The following is a 21,234-nucleotide window of genomic DNA, read 5'->3' on the forward strand; positions in this document are numbered from 1 at the left end:
GAGCAAATCCAAGACAGTGGACCATCAAGGATTTTGGTACAAAATATTGTACTATCTGAGTTTGCATGCTTTGATGAACATTTCTGGTCAATTTGTGCAATCTGCACTTCTTCTGCCCATGGGTGCACCCGTAGGAGTGGTCAGGGCCCCCCTTGAAATCTGATTGGCCACCCCAGGTGCAACCCCAAAAACCCTAAATTATGATTGGTTATTTGAGTATAACATTTTCTTTATATATCATTGTATCATAATTTATTTTTTTTGTACTTTAGATTGTCACTAAATACGTTCCACATCTATTTCATTAGACAGGTGCATAGGAAAGTATAGTAAGACAGTGTGCAGGAGTTCACGTGCAATTGTTTAAATACTTTGAATTGTGACTTTGAAAATACATCTTTTTGTGTCGTTAAAGAATTAAATAAGAATATATGTATGTTGCCATTATCTTATATATAATGGTGTTATAAAGTAGATAGTAATGGTGCACATCACACTTCAGGCCACCCCTGCATAAGTCAGTACACCAGTTGGGCCACCCCAGTCCGAAAAGTCTGGACACACCTCTGCTTCTACCCTTTAGTACCCAAACTGCTCTAGAAAACAAAAACAGATAGAAAGACAACGTTTGTGATGTTAAACTTGTATAAGGATCTTTACAGTGTGTGCAAGTGTTGTCTTTAGTTTGTCTGTTTGCACTGAATCTATGAGTCAATACTCTGCCTGTCCCTTCAGGCACCCTGGGAATCAGAGGCTGCACCATCCTCGGCCTGTTGACGCATCGTCTCAAGCTGCAGACGCTCCATAGGGAGATGTGACCTCTCTTAAGATCAGACTAGATCTTATGATGAAAAGCTACAGATAACTTTGTAACCAATAAACCGACCTGCCAACCAGCTGCTCTGCTACAGTACTTTCCCCCCTGGGTAGATAATCATTTGTTTATAGAGGGAGTGTTTAATCCAACATGTGTTCTGAATTTTTCTAAACTGGCTGAGTCTTTGTTCTTAGTTAACAACACTCTTCTAATTTGAGTAGCATATGTACTCCCCAGTGCTCAAATTCTTCTTTTAGAAGCCTTGAAGAAAGAAGTGAAATCAGATATAAATAGGAGCACAGAAAAAGGCAGCCATGTTGGGATTTTGAATACCGGACAAAAGCATGTGTTTGTTTCTGTGTATGGTAATGGTTGACACTTTGTCTTGAGTGCAACTCGTTTCAGGGAAGCCATGGAAAAGTAAAGCAGTGGGCTTGGTGTGCTTCACAGACACTTTGTGATCGGCTGACAAACATTTCAACTCTCAAAAATCTGTATCGTCATAATTAGATTTTTTTTTCTGTAAGGACTCAAAAATGCTGTATGTCAGTCAATTGAAAATGAAATCATATAAATGTTCCACTATCACCAGCAACACTGAGACTACAGCTGCAACAACTGCCTGCAGAGAACCAGAGGTTCAAGGATTTACAGATAAATCTTGAACCACTTCGCACATTTTATATATCGTAGAAATGTCGCCCTTGAGTCTTATGTTGAGGTCATATGTATTGTGACGATGATACACCCACTCATACCTAGCCAACATGAGGATCAAAATCAGTAAATGTGATCAAGACAGGTCTATTGAATCTGCCAAGAACTTGAAGGTTTTCAGTGTGACTCATCCTTGGTGAACAGATGCAACAGATGTGATGCTCAATATTGTCAAAGTGTGTTAACTCTTACAGGAATCATCATAAATAGTAAAGTAAGCTTAGTGGTTAGTGCACATGCCACATGTACAGAGCCTATAGTCCTTCAAGCAGGTGGCTCGGGTTCAAATCCGACCTGTGGCTCCTTTCCCGCATGTCCTTCCCCACCCTCTCTTTCCCTGATTTCTGACTCTATTAATTATCATGTCTCTAAAATAAAAGCAGAAAAGGCCAAAATAGACACCAGACGTTTAACAGTCTTTATTTAAAACTTTATATAGTCAGTGTTTTTGAAGGTTTCATCATCATTCAAATAAGAATTATCCGTCCTGTTTTGATTGAAGTAATAAAGTAGGTATATTCAGTTTAATATTATATCTCATTTAAAAAAAATACTGTTTCTAAATATTAATAAAGGATTTAACCAAGCTTTGAAATGCATTATTATACAGCGAACATCACATCACATAGAACAATGAAAAGACAATGAGGTTAAATGGAGCACAACATAAAAATATCTTTAATAATCTTTAATCGTATATAACAATAGAAAATTAAAAAAACACTTGAAATGGAAGTACACCTTCACAGAGCAATTTCTTAAAATCCCAAAGAACTCAATCACATGTTACATTAGAGATATAAAAACAAAACTGATATCTACAACGGTCTAAAATATATATTTCTTGTCTGACATTTCAAGAACAACTGAACTTTCAGACCCTCGTCATAAACACCAAACAGAGCGTCCCCGTTTATTGGCTCTGACAGAAAAATCCATCTTATCCGGACATAAATTAAATTGGCTGCGATGTCCTCTTGGAAATGTCTTTGTGTGAGATTTATGTTCTGTAGAATCCTTTGGGCTTCGGGCTGTAACAGAAAAGTAAGAGGTTTCGGTTTGAGTGTTGGAAAGAAATGCAGGCCACAAAAAGCTAAAAGCAAATATTTTGTTAATGTATGTGTCTGCTAAGTGTTTTAAATATTCAGATTCACTGATGATGAATGAGAGTGTGCTTGAGTGCAGGAAATGGTTCATACTTACTTTTTGCATTTACAGAGCCGATGTCTGAGGCGACTCGTCTTCCGCTAATGTCAGCCACAAAGACACAGAGAGAGACAAAGACAAAGTAAGAGCATAATGAGTACGACATGACTCTGAATATCACTCTAATCCTCCATTGTGTGATTTATCGAAAAGATATAGGAATGGTTTAGCCGTACTTTTCTGCGTCTGCAGATGATGAAAACAAGCATGAGGAGGAGGACGATGATGACTGTGACACTACATATGATCACCAGCATCCACACACTCAGTTTAGGCTCTGCTTTTAGAGAAACAGTCAGTCATCAAACACTTAACAGTGAATAAAACTCATCAAGTTTCAAACATTGTAGCCACAAGGTCGTGCCCGTGTCACACTTCCTGCACCGCTCTCACTTCCTGCACTCACCGATCTTGAGTGTTATCACAGCAGACGTCAGGCATGCATTGCCCTGCCACAGCTCACACCTCCACCTTCCTCCGTCTCCTGCCCCCACTTCCCGGATGGTGAGGTGGGCAGGGTGATGGTCAGGTGTCAAAGATGGAAGAGACGATTGTTCAGGTGGGACCCATTTTAGTCTAAGGGAAGAGGGCAGAGGCTCGCCAACGCTGCAAGACAGGTTAACCTGCTGGCCAGAAATGAACTTGGTTCCTGCAGAGGAAGTGACTGCAGAGGGAGTGAAGAGGGGCAGAAACAAAGGACGAGGAAATTAAGAAATGTTATATCAAATAAGTATGAAATGCTTGAGAAAATACACCAATTTTGACAGACTGGGGCAATGCTGTAAACTCAGAAAAAGCTCCCCTTTCTCAACATTTACAATTCAAATCCAACTGAGCATTTGGCTTCTGGTGCAGCTGCGTGCCAGAAAAACTTGCCAATTAAAATAAAATTAAACTGCATATTTTTAAATGAAAATGAAAAGTAGACAGCATCAGTCTCAAAAGCACACTCCACTTAGGATAAATATCGAGGACAGAAAAACAACAACATTAGATTGTTATTAATAAAACAAATCACTGAAAGTGTCAAACCTTCTCTGCCTGCAACCCAAATCTGAATACTTGTTTTTCTGCTCAAAGGTCTGTTCTGTCTGATGAACTAAAGATCTAAGTATATATGTCATAGAATAAATCTTATATGATTTATTTTATGAAAAAAATATAAATAAACCTTGGCACAGTGAAAACTACTTTACAGTCACTTTATTGTGAGCGAACAATGTGCTTCGCCTAAGAGCCTCAGTCAATGATCTCGGTTGTTTCTCGAAGGCTGCTTTGTTCAGTGCCTCTTGCATTTTTACCGTGTTGGCTTTTTAGATGTACTGCGTTTTTTGTTGTCTTTTTACTGTCTTGTTCTGCCTTGCCGCAAAACCAATCGCCCTTGGGTGACAAATAAAATTCCTGCAACCAACCAGCACCTGAGAACGTAGCTTGGCTGTGCATGGAGTACCCTGTTAGTCATTATTTATTTTATGTTGAACCCCACTGGATTATTGGTCTCCACCTATTAATTTGTACAAAGTGAACAAGAAACTGTTTACATTTAAAAAGCCATTTGTAGATCTAACTTTTAACTTATAGTAGGTAATCATTTTATGACTGACTCTCAGAAACCTGAGTGAAACTGCAGTCTAAAATGTCCCTGAGGTGTTGGCTTGTTAATTTCAGCTAGCAGACCAAAATTGGTAATTTGTATCACAGAGACAGTGATTTTAGGAGGGCAACAATGAAAAGAACCAGATAAATTGCAGCAGGAATCCAGTGGGGTTTGGTTAAACCAGGGAGATCGAAACAGAGTAAAGGGACCAAGATTTACTAGATATAGCCTACCTCGTCTTGAGTATACGCAAGTCTATTGTATTGGTTTCTTTTCAGTGTTCCTGCTTAAATATTACTTCAGATTATAATGCGAATTTGTAGTTTTACACCATAAATCCAGAAAACATGGAGGGCTATTAAAATTCATTGTGTTATCAGACTCTCCTGGCAGGGGCGGAAGCTTGTTATTCTCTATTAAAACAAGCGGAGCTAGAAAAGTGTATTAGCCACTGAATTAGACACACATCACACCAGGGACACTTCCACATAATCTCTGCAGGAGGAAGATGAAAGCCAAGCAGGGTGGTAGCAAAGAAACAACTGTCTCCGATTTATTACGAATGACAATTGAGGAGCGAGAAAGTGGACATCAAAAAAATAAAAATGAGGACATATGATAGATAAAGAAAAGGAAAGAGAATTTCAGAACACATAAGAGTGCAATACATATTTGGGTGAGTTGCTTTGACTTACTTTGCAGCACCTTAACATGAACAGTCCTGTTCAGAAACACACCATCTCTAACTTTCATGGAGCAAAGGTAATCTCCTTTGTCATCTTCCCTCCCTTGCTTTCTAGTCAAAGACAGAAGGCCTTTTTTGAGGTCTAGTACAGGAGTCAGAGCTCTATCCTGGTCTTTCTTCCAAGTCGGCGGATCATCCAGGGAGAGGAAGAAGAGTCTCTGTGGGTAACCAGAAACACGATTTGATCCAGGTTGAGGATCGAAGTGCCAGTTAACTTCCTGGAGGCCCACAGCTTTGATCTGTTCCCAGGAGATGTGAGCGGGAAACGAACAGGGGACGGTCAGAGGCGAGGATTTAGATGTATACTGAGGATTTGAAGGAGCTGGGGAAAGGTCTAAATAATGAAGAAAATCAAAATAATTATAAAGTAACCTCAGGATGACGGTACATTTAAGTAAATTAGATGTATGCACACATGTAACTCACCCACAACAGTAACAGAGGTTTTGGCTTGGGTTTCCTTTTTATTATTTGTCACAACACATGTCCACTGGCCGTGGTCTTGGCTTGTAACTCTCACTTTGTGCTTTCCTTGATTGGTCTCAACCTTCTCCCCCCGTGGATTCAGCCAGTGTATCGCTGGACTCTGAACATTTGGAGAAGTGTCTGCTATGCAAGTCAGAGTCAGATGTTCTCCAGGCACCAGAGGAGAGGCTTGGTCCACAGTGACTGGAACACAATTTGAGCAGGTTGAAGAAAATATAAAATTGATATTGCTTCTTTTTTTATATAATTCAGGAGTTTGACTTTGAAAAAATTCATTGAAATGTTGGCTTTTCAGAAAGTTGACTTGTTTTACTCTTACTGTTGATTTTAAGGAGTCTGTATGTGAGTATCTTATTTTCAGGAAAAAATTTACAGACAAAAGTTCCAAAGTTTTCTTGTTTGATGTCACTGATGATCAGTGATGAGTCGTCAGACAACTTAGTTTTCCAGTGTGCTGCAAGACAAGAATTAACCACCAATGAAAATGACATCATTTTAAAATGAACTGTTTAGATTTTGTAAAATTCAGACCTGTATTAGTGAACTCCTTTCCACCAAGGGGATTACCCCATGCAAGTCGAGGGCCATTTTCGTCACCAAAATGCCAGTACAGATAATTTTCATGTAAATGATTCCGCAGCTTGAGGGTAACTGTGTCTCCCACCTGAGCATATACCACCTCCTCTGCCTCTGAGAGAGTGAGAAGGATGAGTTGGTGAGTTTAATCCTCGAACCCAAACTTTCTAGCAACAAGTCAACATAAAGAAATCAACAATCAACAATGTAACTTACTCGTAGATGACGTGAGCACAGCAGAGAGAATGAGAATGGCTTGAATAAAGTTCTTCATCTCAGTCATCAGGTCTCTAAGAAAAGAAAATATAGGAAAACAAAGATAGTATTTAGTAAAAAAAAGAAGTATAAAACAATGTGTAATGATGTGAAAATGAATGTGCACTGTTTTACTTAAGCCTCTGCATTTTGTAGATTAGCCCACAAAAATGCACATCGCAAAAATAAAAAAAGGAATACCAAAGCATGAATACTTTTTTGTTAAATTAAAAAATAGATATTTTTTGCCTCACATTGAACCTGCTTTGAAAAATATTTTTGAAAACCCCAAGAACTCAAACTTTTGTCTGATTCAAACAAAAAGTTAAGTCATCCAAGAAATGATGCTTTCGATAGTCCAGGGTTCAGTGAAATAGACTCGTAAGTTGTGGAGATTGCTATGATGGTAATAAAATATACACCATGTTGTATAATTTAGCCAATCAGCAGCATGAACACTTGGAAACTGAGTGGCCCAATTATGGAGCCCTGTGGAACACCGTCGTTCTGACGTCATTTAAGACTTTAATTTTTTAAGTTCTGTACTATTTATATATCTGTGGCCTGATTGATTTTGATCAAGCTGTTATTATTACTAAGGTAGCTGTTCATCAGTTTTTTTAAATCCTAAATTCTCCATGACTTATAAATGAACTATACTTCATCAATTCGTTAAATATACTAACACTGAATGGCAATCTTTTTCTATAATCATTGCAGTGTATTCTTGTGAATGTCAATGTTGGACTTTTCTATTGACACGGTATCAAATAGGTGTTGATCCAACTGATTTATTCTTTTCTGTGGCCTGTTTTGTGGTGATATTGTCCTGGTCTTCATTGTATGTTGTTGTTAAAAATGATTATAGAATTATATAACAACCATAATTGTTTTACATTACATTTCCCTTGTATAGCCATTAGTTGAAAATACTATAATCAGAATATTTCAACCACTCAGATATCAGAAATTCAGCTACAGTGCCGATCATTTCTGAACATTCAGCTGAACAACACCGTGATGATTCCTTGCAAGGTTCTTAAACTAAATTGCAAAAGGTGTGTCTTACAGATACATAAAATGATAACATTTTGACAAATGTTAAAGACGTATAATTTTCTATCAAATTGTGCTGCAAAGAAAATTCATTCAGCAGGAAGCAAAGAGGGGTTTGAGGTGGTCTTAGATTTGGAGTGATTTGAGAAGATAAAAGATGAAGAGTTGAAAGAGACAAGAGTAGGCGGCCTGTGGTGGGTTTTTGAACGAGAAGAAACAGACAAATGTTGGAGGGAAGAGACGCAAAGCATACGCTGCGTTGTGGTGGACCTTGATTTAGTTAAGGTGCAGATTCTTATCCCAAGCCTCCCCTCTGCCTCTCACACCCCCTCTCTTCCTCCCCTGTTCCACGAAAGACGGATCTCTCCTCGCTTAAAAGGAGAGAAGAAAAGAGACCACAGCACCAGCAGCACACCTAGACTGTGGTTTAAGGTAGATGTTTCTCTCTTCTCTCTCCCTGTATCACTCCCTTATCTCTCTCTTTTCTCCCTTCACTTTTATTCTCTTTTGTGTAAACAGTAAGTCATGATAGTGCACAAAGACATCTTTAATTGTTGCTTTTATGTTGAGTTTGCCTCTTTAGATAAAAGATGCTGATTATCAGAACTGTGTTTGAATTAAAAGATTAACAACAATTAAATAATTAATAAATATGATTTCATGAATGTATGCTGTATGTAAAAGACATTTTCTCACGATAGAGAAACAAATACTGGGTCTTGTACATTTGGGACACCTTGATGGCCAAACAAGTGCAGAAGAATAAAAATGGGATGCTAAATGTACAAATATATTATAAAATGTATAAAAATGACTGACTAATGTGGATATTTATTTCTATTAGATTAATACTATTATATAAATAGAAGAATAACTGTTGACGCTTTTTATTTGTACTGGCCTTCAATACAATTGATGGAACAGGTTTGAGTCCAACATGAGTTACGCTTGTTACCTATTAGGAAACGACATTGTACTAATTACTTTCAGTTGTCTTATTTATACCCTCAAAAACTTATACAACCCCACTTTGCACTGAATGCATTTTCCTTGTATTGAGAAAAAAATATATATATATATACATATATATATATAAATATCATAGTTTGACTCAGAGGGCACCCCGGTGATCGAGGTGTTAGGGCACCAACCATGGATGTATTGTCCCGAGGTTCAAGATTGGGCGACCCCTTTGTCAAACTTTGTGTGATATGACCAATTTGATAGAAAAATTTAAAATTATAAAAATTAAATACAAAACACTTCTGATTTTTCACATTCGTCTGCGTTTACACTGACAGAATGTGGACTCAGTTATCAACATTAAACATGTAAATATGGGACAATGAATGAAGACAAAAATGTTCTGAAAGCGAAAAGTGTTTGTATTTGTAAAGTGTCTACAAGGTTTCATATGCTAGTTCAGTTAAACCTCACCATTTGAGGTTAGTCTAGGCGTCAATAATGTTTAATTTCATCTTACAACTGCGGTAAGAGTTTGTAAAAAAAAAAAAAAAAAAAAAAAAAAAATTCTAAAGAGGGGAATCAAACACAGAGTGTAATTTGTGGTAAACAGACATTCAAAGTGAGCACACCTGTGGAGCTGTAACCCAGAAACTGAGACGATCGTATCTGCAGTCAGGATGGAGCTTCAAAAACAAGCAGCGGGGGAGGGGGATGGGCAAAGGAAGGTGAGGGTCAAACACAGCAGAGATGAAGGTGAGGACAGCAAACTGCAAAACACAAGACAGGTGAGTTAAGAGTTAATGTTTTCTAAATGAAAGGTGTCTTTACTAATTAAATCAGTTTTCATGTCTGAATTTAGACTGAATACGTACAACACAATCTTAATGTCTTATTAGATCCTTATGGAAATACTTATTCATATACTGTAGTTTTAGCAGTGTATATATACTTTACAGAAATACGTAAAGAATGAATGTACAACTTTTTGAATGTTCTTTATATTTCTACAACAAAATAAAACTATGAACACTAATTAAAGTCGACGGTACTTTTGCCCATATTGTCAGACTGTGTTCAAATGTTCTTGGAAAACATAAACACCGAACAATCACTTTTTAAATTTCAGCCCAAATGACCTTTCATACCTTTTTAAATAGTAAATGTGTGAGTATAACAGAAGTTCATTTTGTAATGATCACCTGCCCGTTGAGTTGTGATTCATCATATGGTTGAACATTTATTAAAAACCTTATTTCTTTATTTATGAAATGTGTTGTTGGTTATTATAATGTTTAATATTCTAGCATTTATTTCAGTTGAATTGTATCTTGTGTCATCAGATTTATGTTTAAATCTCACTCACATATTTTGGGTCCTATAGTAACCCGCTGAGGTCACACAAGTCCATGATTTAAACTTAGTATCGTGTATAAGAAAGAAAACACACACCGTACACTGCATGTAAACAGAAGTTGATGTTTTTTGAAGTATATTCAGCAACAACAAAAAACGTGTACTTACAGCTGTTGTTGAGAGCTGAGTGTCTTTTGTGTTCAGCGATCAGGAGTCGGATGGAAATGCAGAATATTTATCAAACGAGCCCTCCTTTTAAACGCGGCTGCACCTCCCTCGCTGATGATTGGTCTGTAAATTAAGCAAACAGTTGCTGATCAAACCCAGAACCAGAATAATGACCTGTGATTGGTTGTGACAGAGGAAGAGGGCAGGAGGTCATCAATGTTTTTCATTTTATATCTTAAAAGTGTTGTTCAGCACATAGATACATCCTCTGTATTGTTCTATGAAATGAAAAAAACAAACCATTTGGTCAGAGTAATGGTGCCTGATTTCAGTGAGGAGATTTAAATGTACTTATGATATAACGCTGTTTCGGTTTTTATTGGTCCACAGATACACGGACAAAAAGCTAATCTTATTTGGCTAAAAAAAATTTTTTTTGAGTTGCTGCCTGATAACAGAGGAACCAAAATTTGAGAGGGTCTCACTGGACTCATTATCTATCTTTGGCCTGTTCTAAATAGCATACATGCCGCTCACGGCCCAATTTACTATAATTGCTGGGTTGATTTTCCCCGGGTCTTATGATTGCACTGATTTATTCATATAGTGTTCTAAAAATGTAAACCATGAACTAATGGGCCAGCCTTTATAAAAGCTATTGTTAAATGCAAATTAGGAATGTAACATTAACTAAAAAAGAAAACAGATTAAACACTGAAAGCTCGGGGGGAATACTGAATTGTCTCATCGAGGCAGCGAGAGAGACAGGATTCATGTTTGTTTCATATGAATACAAAATAAATATTGCAGACTCACAAATCTCAGTGTTTCCTCTTCTCCAAAATGTTCGCCTTACAACTCAAAAGCCGTCCCTGTTTTCAATTCCACACATGGACTCAACTTCACTTCAGGCTTTATTATCATTATTATTATGAAGTTGATGTAACAGTGAGGTGTTTAGATAATGACGCTGGGAGAAATATACAGTGTACTCTATAGTCCTAAATTTACAACAGGATTAATGGCCGTTTGAATTCTTTAAAGTCTGCAGAGACAATCATCTTTTCCTGACACACAAATAAACATGGCGGACTCAGAAACCAATTTGTTCCAGACAAATTAGATGAGTTTAATAACTCGTATGTGATCATGTTTTAATATCAACCAAAGAAACAAAAAAAGATAGAGACAAGCAAGGTCTCTTTAATCTTCTTTTTGGACCGACCATTAACTCAGATGATTCTTTCTTACTTCACTCTTTGGTAACCTGACAGAGGCTGTATCTGCATTACAGCGTTTCATTAATGAAGAGCGCGCTGCTATTGAGTCAAACATTTAACACCAAAGGTTGTTTTATCCCCACACCAAACTTCATGAGCATAATTTTAAAATAACAAGGAACTCATCATGCAACACTGGATATATATGAGTGAATATTGTTTGAATAAAAAAAAAAAAAAAGGTTTTGGAGTTCAAACTAAATTCTCATCTGAGCGAGTTCATCAAATGGGACGTGAAGGTTGACGAGATGAAAAATTTTAATGTTTTCTTCTAATTATTGTTTTTTGTTCTCATTAAATTCATGTTCAATGATAATTCCAGAGAATGAACAGCCTTGGCTCAGTTATATACAAGATCTTTGCCACAGTGAATTCATTAAATGCAGACTGAATTTATATTCCTTAATTGTATTTAGTCAGCTAACCTGGAAAGTTACAAAATTCTTGACACAGAACATTTCAGTAAAATATCCACTGACAATGTATTCAATCTATTTCCCACCACATCAAATCATCTTTTAATACACTTTCATATCCCTATGACTTCAGATTGGCTCAACTTTTTATGTTTTTGTTCAAAACCAAAAATGAAGCTGTAAGTAGACAAAAAAATTGAACTCAAAATTTGAGCAAAATCAGATCTATGTCCAAAGTGCGGCTGCTGCCTAAACCTGGACTCTGAAGCGAACGGCCTGCTGTCTTTATGCTCAATCGGCCGTGTCTAACCTCTAGTCCAGACTGCACCAGGGACCCGGTTATAATACTTCTTCCATGCGTATGTTTAGATAAAGTTAAGCTTTGTCATAATAAAGATGAGTTCTGTGAAGCTGTTCTTTGTTAAAGGTACAACAAGTATGCTAGCTTATGTTCACCTACGCTGTAGGATTGTTATTTAAGCATGTTTTTCATTTTGCTTCGATTGAGTGAATGGAGATATGAAGAAAATGAATTCACTCTAATCACATTTAAAATTCAGTTCACATGCTACATTATAAAGTGATGATTGTAAATGCACACCTGTGTGAGAGCCAAATATCTGCTTGTGCTTATCTCCACTCAAAGCCTGACGTAAAGCGTCTTCAGCACTCAACCGTTAAATCACACCTGCGCTTCTCTGCTGTCTGGGTTGGTTTCATGTTCTTGTAAAAAGAATAAGACACATTCTTTTGATGTTTAAATGTACTTGGAGATAAACCTGATTCTGACTTTACCTTACTGTTGTTATTTTTAGAATGATACACACTACAGAGAAAGTTATTACACTGCTATTACACTACGCTTTGCGATACAAGTATGAGAGTTCAATTCTAAGAAGAAAAATCCTTACATAACTATTTATACTTTTAAACCAATCGCAGCCAATTGCAAGGTTTGTTCATCAATCAAAAGGTGACAGAAGGCAAATTAAATTGCGATTACAGAATAGTATATGTTTGTTCATTTGGGCCTCTTTCCTTTATTTAGATAGGACAGTAGATAGAGTTGGAAATCGGGAGAGAGAACGGGGAATGACACGCAGGAATGGAGCCTCAGGTCGGTTATCGAACCCCGGACGCCCGGAGATCTCAAATTCTGACTGAAAGTTTGCATGACTTTAGTGCTTTTATAAAGTGTAAGCTTTGCATCAGAAATCCAAAAAAACAACGTTCTAATCCAAATAAAGCTTGAAGCAGTGAAGACTCTGTGTTCACATGAGTCTAATTTTTCTTGACTCTGATATATGAGGTTTAAGGCCTAATAGAAAAATCCTTTTTCATGCAATATTAACTTGTTTTGCTTCAGCCTGTCCCAAGCTAACTAATGACAGCTACAGGGATCAGATGAGGGACTGGAGCTGTAGAAACTCAGAGCCGACGTGGTTTAGAGACATGAACCACAACAAGGACAAAACAAACATCTCACACACGTCTCATGTGTTTCTCTGAGGTTTGGCTGCCTGCTTCTGTACTGCCTGTCATGAAGGGCTCACACCTGCTACTGTTCCCTCTGAGCTAGAAGTGAAACAACAGTGACACTTTTTGTTTCTCCTCTGAGGCAGAACCTTCAAGTTATGGATAACAACATTTACTTTTACAGCCTATAGTGCAAATAAATGTTTAATTAAAGACGTTAATCTGTCGTAAAAAAAGGGTAAGAATAATACTCAATTTTCTCTGTGGGAACGTGTCTGTTCTTGAGCTGTGATTTGGTCAGAGAACACCTGAAAGTGAGGAATCCCTCATTAGTCACACACCTAGGGAGAGCGTTCTACCACATCGAGTCATCACTGAAAGAGAGAACAACAAAAAGTGTGGGCCACAAGCAAGAATATGGAGTGATTCATGAGTTTCCTCAGCCTCCATGATCTCCTACAGAGGGTTTCCCTCGACAAGACGACTCTATTTTCTATCTTTGACTTGTTTTTGTGTGTGTCTTTTACTAACTGTCAAATCTTAGACATAAGTTGTGCTGTTGCGAGCCAAACCCATGTAGGAAGTCTGACATCATGCAGTAAGCGAAAGGTGACATGTTGGTACTGAACGTGTCGGTGTCAGAGCCCGTTCTGATGTTTCAGGAATAAACAAAATGTCAGTGGAAAAGAGGTTAAGGCTCAGAAACTATTGACATTCTGCTCAATGACATGAGAGCAGCTTGTTTGCAACAAGGGGAACTTCATTCAAACTTCTTTGAAACCTCAGAGTTGTGAAACAGAACACGACTCCCACTCATCGCTTCACCTCCATCATTGGTACACATTGATGGTCGCGTGATTTTTGTTACTGACTGTATTGTTTTTTAAGCTGCTGCATAATCATTTCATCAGAATGGAAACAATCAATACTTCATGATTTTTTTTTCCACTCAGTGTCAAAAAATAAACTGGTTCTTTATATCAAGTCATGTTTGTGTACTTTGACTCAGAAATGCAAACTGAGCAAAGTTAAATCATAGTTCAGCAGATTCCATGTTAAAGCATGCTGTTACTGGAAAGTTGTCATTTCCTTACAGCTGATTTGCTAAGTTTAATTAGATGACGTTGGTTATTAGTGGAACAACTGCCCACAGTGTCTACAAACATGTACAGAGAAAAAACAGTTTCTATAATTCTACAGTTCATTTAGACGTTTTTATCCAAAGTGACGTACATCAGAGAGTAAGTACAACACAAGCAAGGATCGAGAGAAGAGGAAACAACGTCAGTAAGTGCAAGCAAACAGCTTTAAGTCTGATCGGACACACAGGTGCTGACAGGAAAAGCACAACATCGACAGCTGTTCTTGAGAGTTCTAATCAGCATCAAAACAACCCTTAAAATCGTCATTATCAAATAAAACCATCATCATCATTATCGCCTTTAATAATATCATTAAGTGCATATGTTTATTAAAGGGCTGAGTTTCTCTAGTTGAAATGACTACATATTTGTAAATATACATGCTGACCATTTCTACCACCCAGATGTTGAACGCAGTCATTGAAACAAAACACAGATTGATAATCAAAACTCTTTAGTCATCCATGACTATATGGTCTTTCTGACATATCTTCCCCGGGACCCCCTCAAGTAAAAATCAATTTTCAATTTTCACAGCATCTGTAAACGCTTCTGATACTGCTGAATAACAGAACATTCAACTGGAGTATATGTTCATCCAGCTTCACATTATGCTTTATGTTCCGTGTTACGTTAAAGAAATGTTCACATACTGAAGTATAAAGTTGATCTAAATGCACAAGTTTTGACACCATGACAGATTGGCTCCAATGGTAAATGTTCAAGGCGCATCATTAAACCGTGACTTCCTAAATTAAGTCCTAGCTGAAGACGTTTGTTTCATCTCATAGTCTATTTTCTGTCTGGCTCTGTATTGTCAACTATCAAATAAAGGCAGCACATTCACTGTTGTGTAGAATTCTAACTGTGTTACTCAGCTTAAAGTTCACATTTTTGAGTAGTACTAGTAAGGGCTCAACAAAGTGATAACATTTCAATATTTATTGCGGTACTATTTCCATACTCACATGTAGCATGTTTTGTTTTAGTAAATTTAAAGAACAATTAAGAAGATTTCAGGGCAAATGCAGATCAGTGGTAGAGTCTCTCAACAGTAAGACCGGGGGTTTGATCCCCATGCTCCTGCAGCCACATGACGATGTGTCGGCTGCTTCATTGGCGGCATGTGAATGTGTATGAATGGAATAGTTAATACTGATGCACACTTTACATAGCAGCCTCTCACATTAGTGTGTGAATGGGCAGGTGTGACCTGTGGTGTAAAAGCAATGTAAAATTGTAGCTATAGTGATTTGGAATTTTCACTTATATTTAATATTTTGGTTGATGATGATCACCAGCAGTGCAGCCCTAGATAGACATGACTATGCTCCACTTCAGGAAGTTAAGCTGCCTATCGGCATGCTTTAGTGACACTATGCTTGTTGCAAATGTACAAACATCTACACCTAAAAACGGCAGAAATAAGAAATACAGAACAGGTTCAGTGACTGACAAACACAGCTGCAGACATCCACTGCACACGACTTCATTGACACAGCTTTAGAACAGTTAATCCTGTTTCATTTCCTGGTTCAGTGCACATCACCCTTGGCTTACTGGGAATCATCTTCTTGTTGTTAGCATTTTAACTTTAAAGCTGCAAAGCTCACTCCCATTAGCAATGATTAGTTACAATGTACAAGCTGTTTAAACACGGGCTCCACCAATCACAATGTAACTACAGACAACTGAAACCTGCGCGGAGCTGAGGCTTCATAAGAGGGGGGTTTACTTGATGGGAAATCACCTGTCAGGAGATCGTTTTAAATAGAAGGATTGTGAATTGTTCTGTGTGCAGTGTGAGCTCAGATGACTGTTTGGAGCTCAGTTAGATTTCTCCTGTTGCTCTGTATTTGTGCTGATTGATTCTTATTGTATGCAGCCGATAATGCTCCTGATATTAAGTTTGTTACGTAACACAATTGCCCCAGGAGTTTATGTAACATTTTTCAAACACTATTAATTGTTCAATATAAGGTTTCTCGGATTCTGTGAGCTGAATGTGGCTCCTGGTGTTTTAGACTGATGGAATTATAGCTAAATGGAAATACAAGTGGGAGGTACAAGCCTTGTTTCAGAAATTTCAGTTTCACTTTGATATGATTGTGTATGGTTGTGTATATACGTTCATTTGAGTAGGACAAACAATGAGAGAGAGCACTGACTAATAGCCATGAAACAAAAGGGAATCCTATTGTCTCATTTGAAAACACCTCCAGTGCGACAGAGGCTTTATGTTTCATAACAGATTCAGAGAAAACACAGCCTGGTGATTGTAAAAAGAATAGACAGAAAATACACATTAAGCATCTCAATATGAACGTTGCCATTTCTCATCACTCTAACCACCACTCTGAGAGGGAGAAAGAAATCCACTATACTTTGTATTAATAATGATAAGTCTTTGTATATAGCGCTTTTCAAGCAAGGAGCACAACGAGCTTTCCATACACAGCACAATAAAAAGGCATACATTTAAAACATATACACCCTAAAATACAAGCAGACTAAGAGAACCTCGACTCTAAATTAACCTGGTCTGCAGAATAACCAGCAATTCTACAACAGCAGATTTTTGAGGCCTTTTTGGGCAATATGGGCTTAAAAAATTGACCAATGTACCCCTGTACCTGGTCATTAAGCATGGTAAGTGTAAAGTCTGATTTAAAAATGGATTCTAAAATGGACAGGTAATCAGAGCAGAGAGGTAAAACCTGGAGTGATGAGACAAACATGTTTGGAGTCTGGATGGTGAGTTCTGCGCAGTCTGCCGTTCTGCTACATATCTGGTGCTGTAAACAGGGTGTTACAGTGATACAAACATGAGGACATAAAAGTATGAATCATTTCATCTGTATTTTTAACAGATAATATTTGTCTAGCTTTCTGTGATAAAGCAAATGTGATAAAAACATGATTGTACCACTTGTTTGTGTTCAACAAACAAGTGTTTGTATTTCTGTCCAACTTAAAGATGATAATGATAACAACGTGGTTCTTGTTCGAGTGCACGGAGCATTGGTTGACCTTGATTTCGGTGGTGCTCAGACCAATGCCAAGAATCTCTGTTTTATCAGAGTTTAAGTGAAGAACTTTTTAAAGCCATGGTTTGATGGACAGATAAATCAGTATATCGTCAGCGTAGCAGTGAAAGTAACTGGTAAATACTGGATTTGATAGAAAGGAGACTAAAGAGTTGATTTGAAATGTCATTGGTGTTGAGGTGTGTACAGCCAAGCGCTTTCTCATTCGTAGTGTATTCAATTTTAGGAACATAATGCAAAATGGTGGTTAACAGGTATTTTGTCTTTAGTTGCATTTTATGTTATTGAAGAAGTCAGTGAGCAGAAGTCACTACAGCTGTTTATCTATTTACAGAAGACCAGACTGATGTGAAAAATCATAAAGACGAGCGAGGCATGAAGCCGCACAAATACAGTACAACATCACCTGGTAAGATACCAAAATGTAACACACATAAAATCATTTACATCTAGAATGAATACTGCATATATCCCTATTTAGGATGTTTTTTTGAAGGTGTGATTTGACATATCCATTTTGGCCCCACTTGTTACAGACAGATTGTTTTTCACATAGTTCATGACGCGGAACATTCCCATATTTAAACAAAGGGTCAAACAATTGAATAAAAATCCAAACAACAAGCCAGCGAAAAACTAATGCCTCCCTGTCCATAACAATTACGAGAAACTTTGACCAAGACTCTTACAAACCAACAGGTACAAAAATGAACTGTGCACAAAACAAAATAACGACAAACGCATGCTGTCCTCTTTAAAACACAGTACAACATAATGTAGACCTGAATAAAACATGGACCCACACTGAGGATTTTATCTGATTATCCTGTGACCTCTAATATTGTTAAACAATTCTAATCAAGGCACCTGCATTAAAGTGTAAAGCAAATTTGCTTTAATACAATTCCATTTCAAATACTTTGTATGTGCCTCAAGGGTCTTTTTGAGTATACACAGAGTCGCACATAAAAAACTATCCAAATATGATATAAGGTTTCTCACAAAGCATCTCAATCGATTGAAAAAAAGCTTAAATAAACCTGGTTAATGGTGTTTGCCAGTCCATAACAGACCAACACCATAAAGAACATTGTTTTAAAATGTTCAACATATGCATATCCACATATTCATCAACTGACTGTGTTTTTTCCAAGATTTATTTTTTGACTTTTTTAGTATTTATTAGGTTGCACTAACACTAGGAAATGTGTACCAAACCATATCACGTTTGACCCCCAAAGTCCAGTTCATTTGACTAGTGTGATTTAGCTTTCCATGCTCAAGCACTGGACACTTCTTGGCCCTAGCAAGAATGGAAGAGATGAGCATCGGCACGGTACAGTGTCTCATGTACGAGCACAAGCAAGGGCACATAACCTGGACATGAAGTATGATCAATAATTCATATCTAGAGAGACAGGACAGTGGATAGATCTGGAAATCAGAGGGGGGAGAGAGAGAGAGAGAGAGAGAGAGAGAGAGAGAGAGAGAGAGGAGGTAATGACATGTGGCAATGGAGCAACAGGATGGATTTGAACCCGTGCTGCCGGCTTGAGGACTGTTAGCCTCTGTACATTGGGCACACAAGCTAACCACTAGCCCACAGGTACCCCAAAACAGACTATCTGTTGTTCTGCGATTCTTTAAAAAACATTTGGCAGAATTGTACAGACACTGTGTCGGTATATTATACTACAGGAGAGTGATATCTGTAACCGTGTTAGTTCAGTCAGGTCTTCATCGGTGTTTAGTATTGCCTTTGATTTAATCATTTATTTTGTTGGTCCTTAAGGAAAAAGAGAACTATGGCAGTCAAACAATATGTAAATAATATACAGACTGTTACGGTCCATTAATACTTGCATCAAATTATACTTTTTTTGCTTTTCTGGCCCCAAAATAAAGTTGGGTTCAGCTATCAGTGTGTGGTGTTGCTTTAGAATAATTTCATACTGACTAATCACTTGTTCTATTTCAGATTTTTGGCAAACCCTGTCACAGTTAGTTGGAACTAAACATGGACTCTAGAGCAGTGGTTTATCGTCTATTTCTTTAATGTAGGGTTGGATAAAAGCAGAACAATGAATTGTGTTAGAATTAATGAAAGCATGTGTACAAATCACCCGCTCATACAACGTTTATGTGCCTTGTTGAAAATTTGAGAGATAATTTTACATACCGCTTAAAGTCACATAAAATATGTGTAGTTCGATAAGCATGAATGGGTATAAATTGAATACAGAATACCTTTAGGCTGCTTTAAGAGCACATTGATACTTTTTGTCCACTGCTGGTTTCCTGAACAGACAATAAGCAGGACCCTGGATGTGTATTGTCTGCCATATTGTAGATCTTATTTATTTGACACATTCAAATGTTTTATGGACAATATGAATGCCATGAAATACACAAACAATACAAATAACCGTGGTTGCCTCTCTTCAAGTCTGTAAATAAAATGAAAAAAAATGAACCACTGTTGTGTAGCAATGTTTAAAAATTCAAAGATTTCTGTCTGCTCCTCTGAATATTTAATTACTCACAACAAATACTAATGATGCATCAAGTGGAACTCCTCCAAATAAAAGAGATTTAGTTTGTCAGTTATGTTGATGTGCTCCTGAAAACCAGTGAATCATTTTTACAAGTGGATTAAAAATCTGAAACAAAGTCGTTTGTCATACTTGGGCTGTTTGCAGGCCATAAAGCTTGACTACTTTATCTACCGACTGTTGGAACAATAGAGATTTGTTGCAAAAGAAAAATAATTAGTTTGTTTACACTTGCAAAAAGGACTCTCATCCCCCAAAGGATTGCAAAACCAACAGAATGGGGTCGGCATTATTGCACAACTAAATATCTCCTTTCTTCTTGGGCTTTAGGAAAATTCTATTTCAAGCATTTCTGATTTGACATTTTGAAATCCTTCTCATGGTTGTCACCAGGTACATTAAAACAAAAAGACGTAAATGCATGTCAGTGTGTGTCGGATCTAAAGATAGAGAAGATTTCATCATCATTGTTTGAAGTCAGTGATGACTTCAAATCCTCAGCACGTATTTTTGAACAAATTCATTTGTTTCTGTGTGCTAAATACCACAGAGCAACTTGTGTCAGTAACTGAGGCAGATTCTGAGTTTTAGACAGACAACACCAGACCAAGGCCGAAACAGATCAGTATGCTGACAAGACAAAGAGTTTGGAAAATCTGGCCTCGGAGGAGACCAGATTTGAGTATTTAGCCTTGTCCCTCAATGCCCCATTGCGTCTGTCTCTGGCAGCGTCGGAAATCTTGTCAGGAATTCTAGAAGCAGTTTGTGCCCTTGGAGACAAACGTATCACTTTCCTGACAAATGTATAATCCCTTCATAAGAAAACCCTTTAAATCGTCTTTTTAACAACTTCATACACACAGTGTGTTAAGGAGTACTTACATGTGATGTTTTCAGTGCTGCGAAGAGTTCTTCACTGACATTTGGTAGGCTGTAAGAAATGCAGGTGTCTCTGTCATACTCTCTCTCACTCACTCACACACACACACACACACACACACACACACACACACACACACAGGAAGTCAGACACCACTATGATCCCATCCTTTGTATTATGTACTAAATGAATGGCATAAATTACACACACACACACACACACACACACACACACACACACACTGTTAAGAAGTTTTCTAAAGTACACTTACATTATAAAATACAAAAAGAAACCTAACTCATAAAGACATACTATATTCTTTCAACCTTACATATATGCAGATAAGTATGAATGTTAGTATGTCATTGTGATCTTGCTTGATGGTATGTAACAGGTGTCTACTGTGTGTTTCTATACATGTAGCACTGCATCGCTGTCAACAGCTGCATTGTCCTGCACCAATTGTGGGGACTACTGTAGCCAATGCAGGCGCTGTTTA

The 21,234-nt window shown here is 37.5% G+C and overlaps 1 protein-coding gene across 2 annotated transcripts; it reads right to left on the bottom strand.

The window, feature by feature from the left end:
* Positions 1 to 1,938: 1,938 nt before the first annotated feature.
* Positions 1,939 to 20,840, bottom strand: cd4-1 (CD4-1 molecule). 2 transcript variants are annotated; one of them, XM_061049270.1, is made up of 12 exons: positions 20,738 to 20,840; positions 9,943 to 10,065; positions 9,051 to 9,188; positions 6,361 to 6,434; positions 6,100 to 6,258; positions 5,888 to 6,022; positions 5,509 to 5,751; positions 5,033 to 5,416; positions 3,147 to 3,404; positions 2,917 to 3,020; positions 2,738 to 2,781; positions 1,939 to 2,565 (listed from the first exon to the last, which is right to left on the bottom strand). In XM_061049270.1, the coding sequence occupies exons 4-12, from the start codon at positions 6,425 to 6,427 to the stop codon at positions 2,535 to 2,537; spliced, it is 1,425 nt and encodes a 474-aa protein (XP_060905253.1). In that variant the 5' UTR covers positions 6,428 to 6,434; positions 9,051 to 9,188; positions 9,943 to 10,065; positions 20,738 to 20,840; the 3' UTR covers positions 1,939 to 2,534. The 2 variants fall into 2 exon arrangements, with proteins under 2 accessions (XP_060905253.1, XP_060905254.1); XM_061049271.1 differs by having other exon boundaries at positions 2,917 to 3,017; positions 20,738 to 20,839.
* Between the last annotated feature and the right edge of the window lie 394 nt (positions 20,841 to 21,234).

This window comes from Labrus mixtus, chromosome 11 (assembly GCF_963584025.1).
Source record: "Labrus mixtus chromosome 11, fLabMix1.1, whole genome shotgun sequence".
In the NCBI taxonomy this organism is placed as follows: Eukaryota; Metazoa; Chordata; class Actinopteri; order Labriformes; family Labridae; genus Labrus; species Labrus mixtus.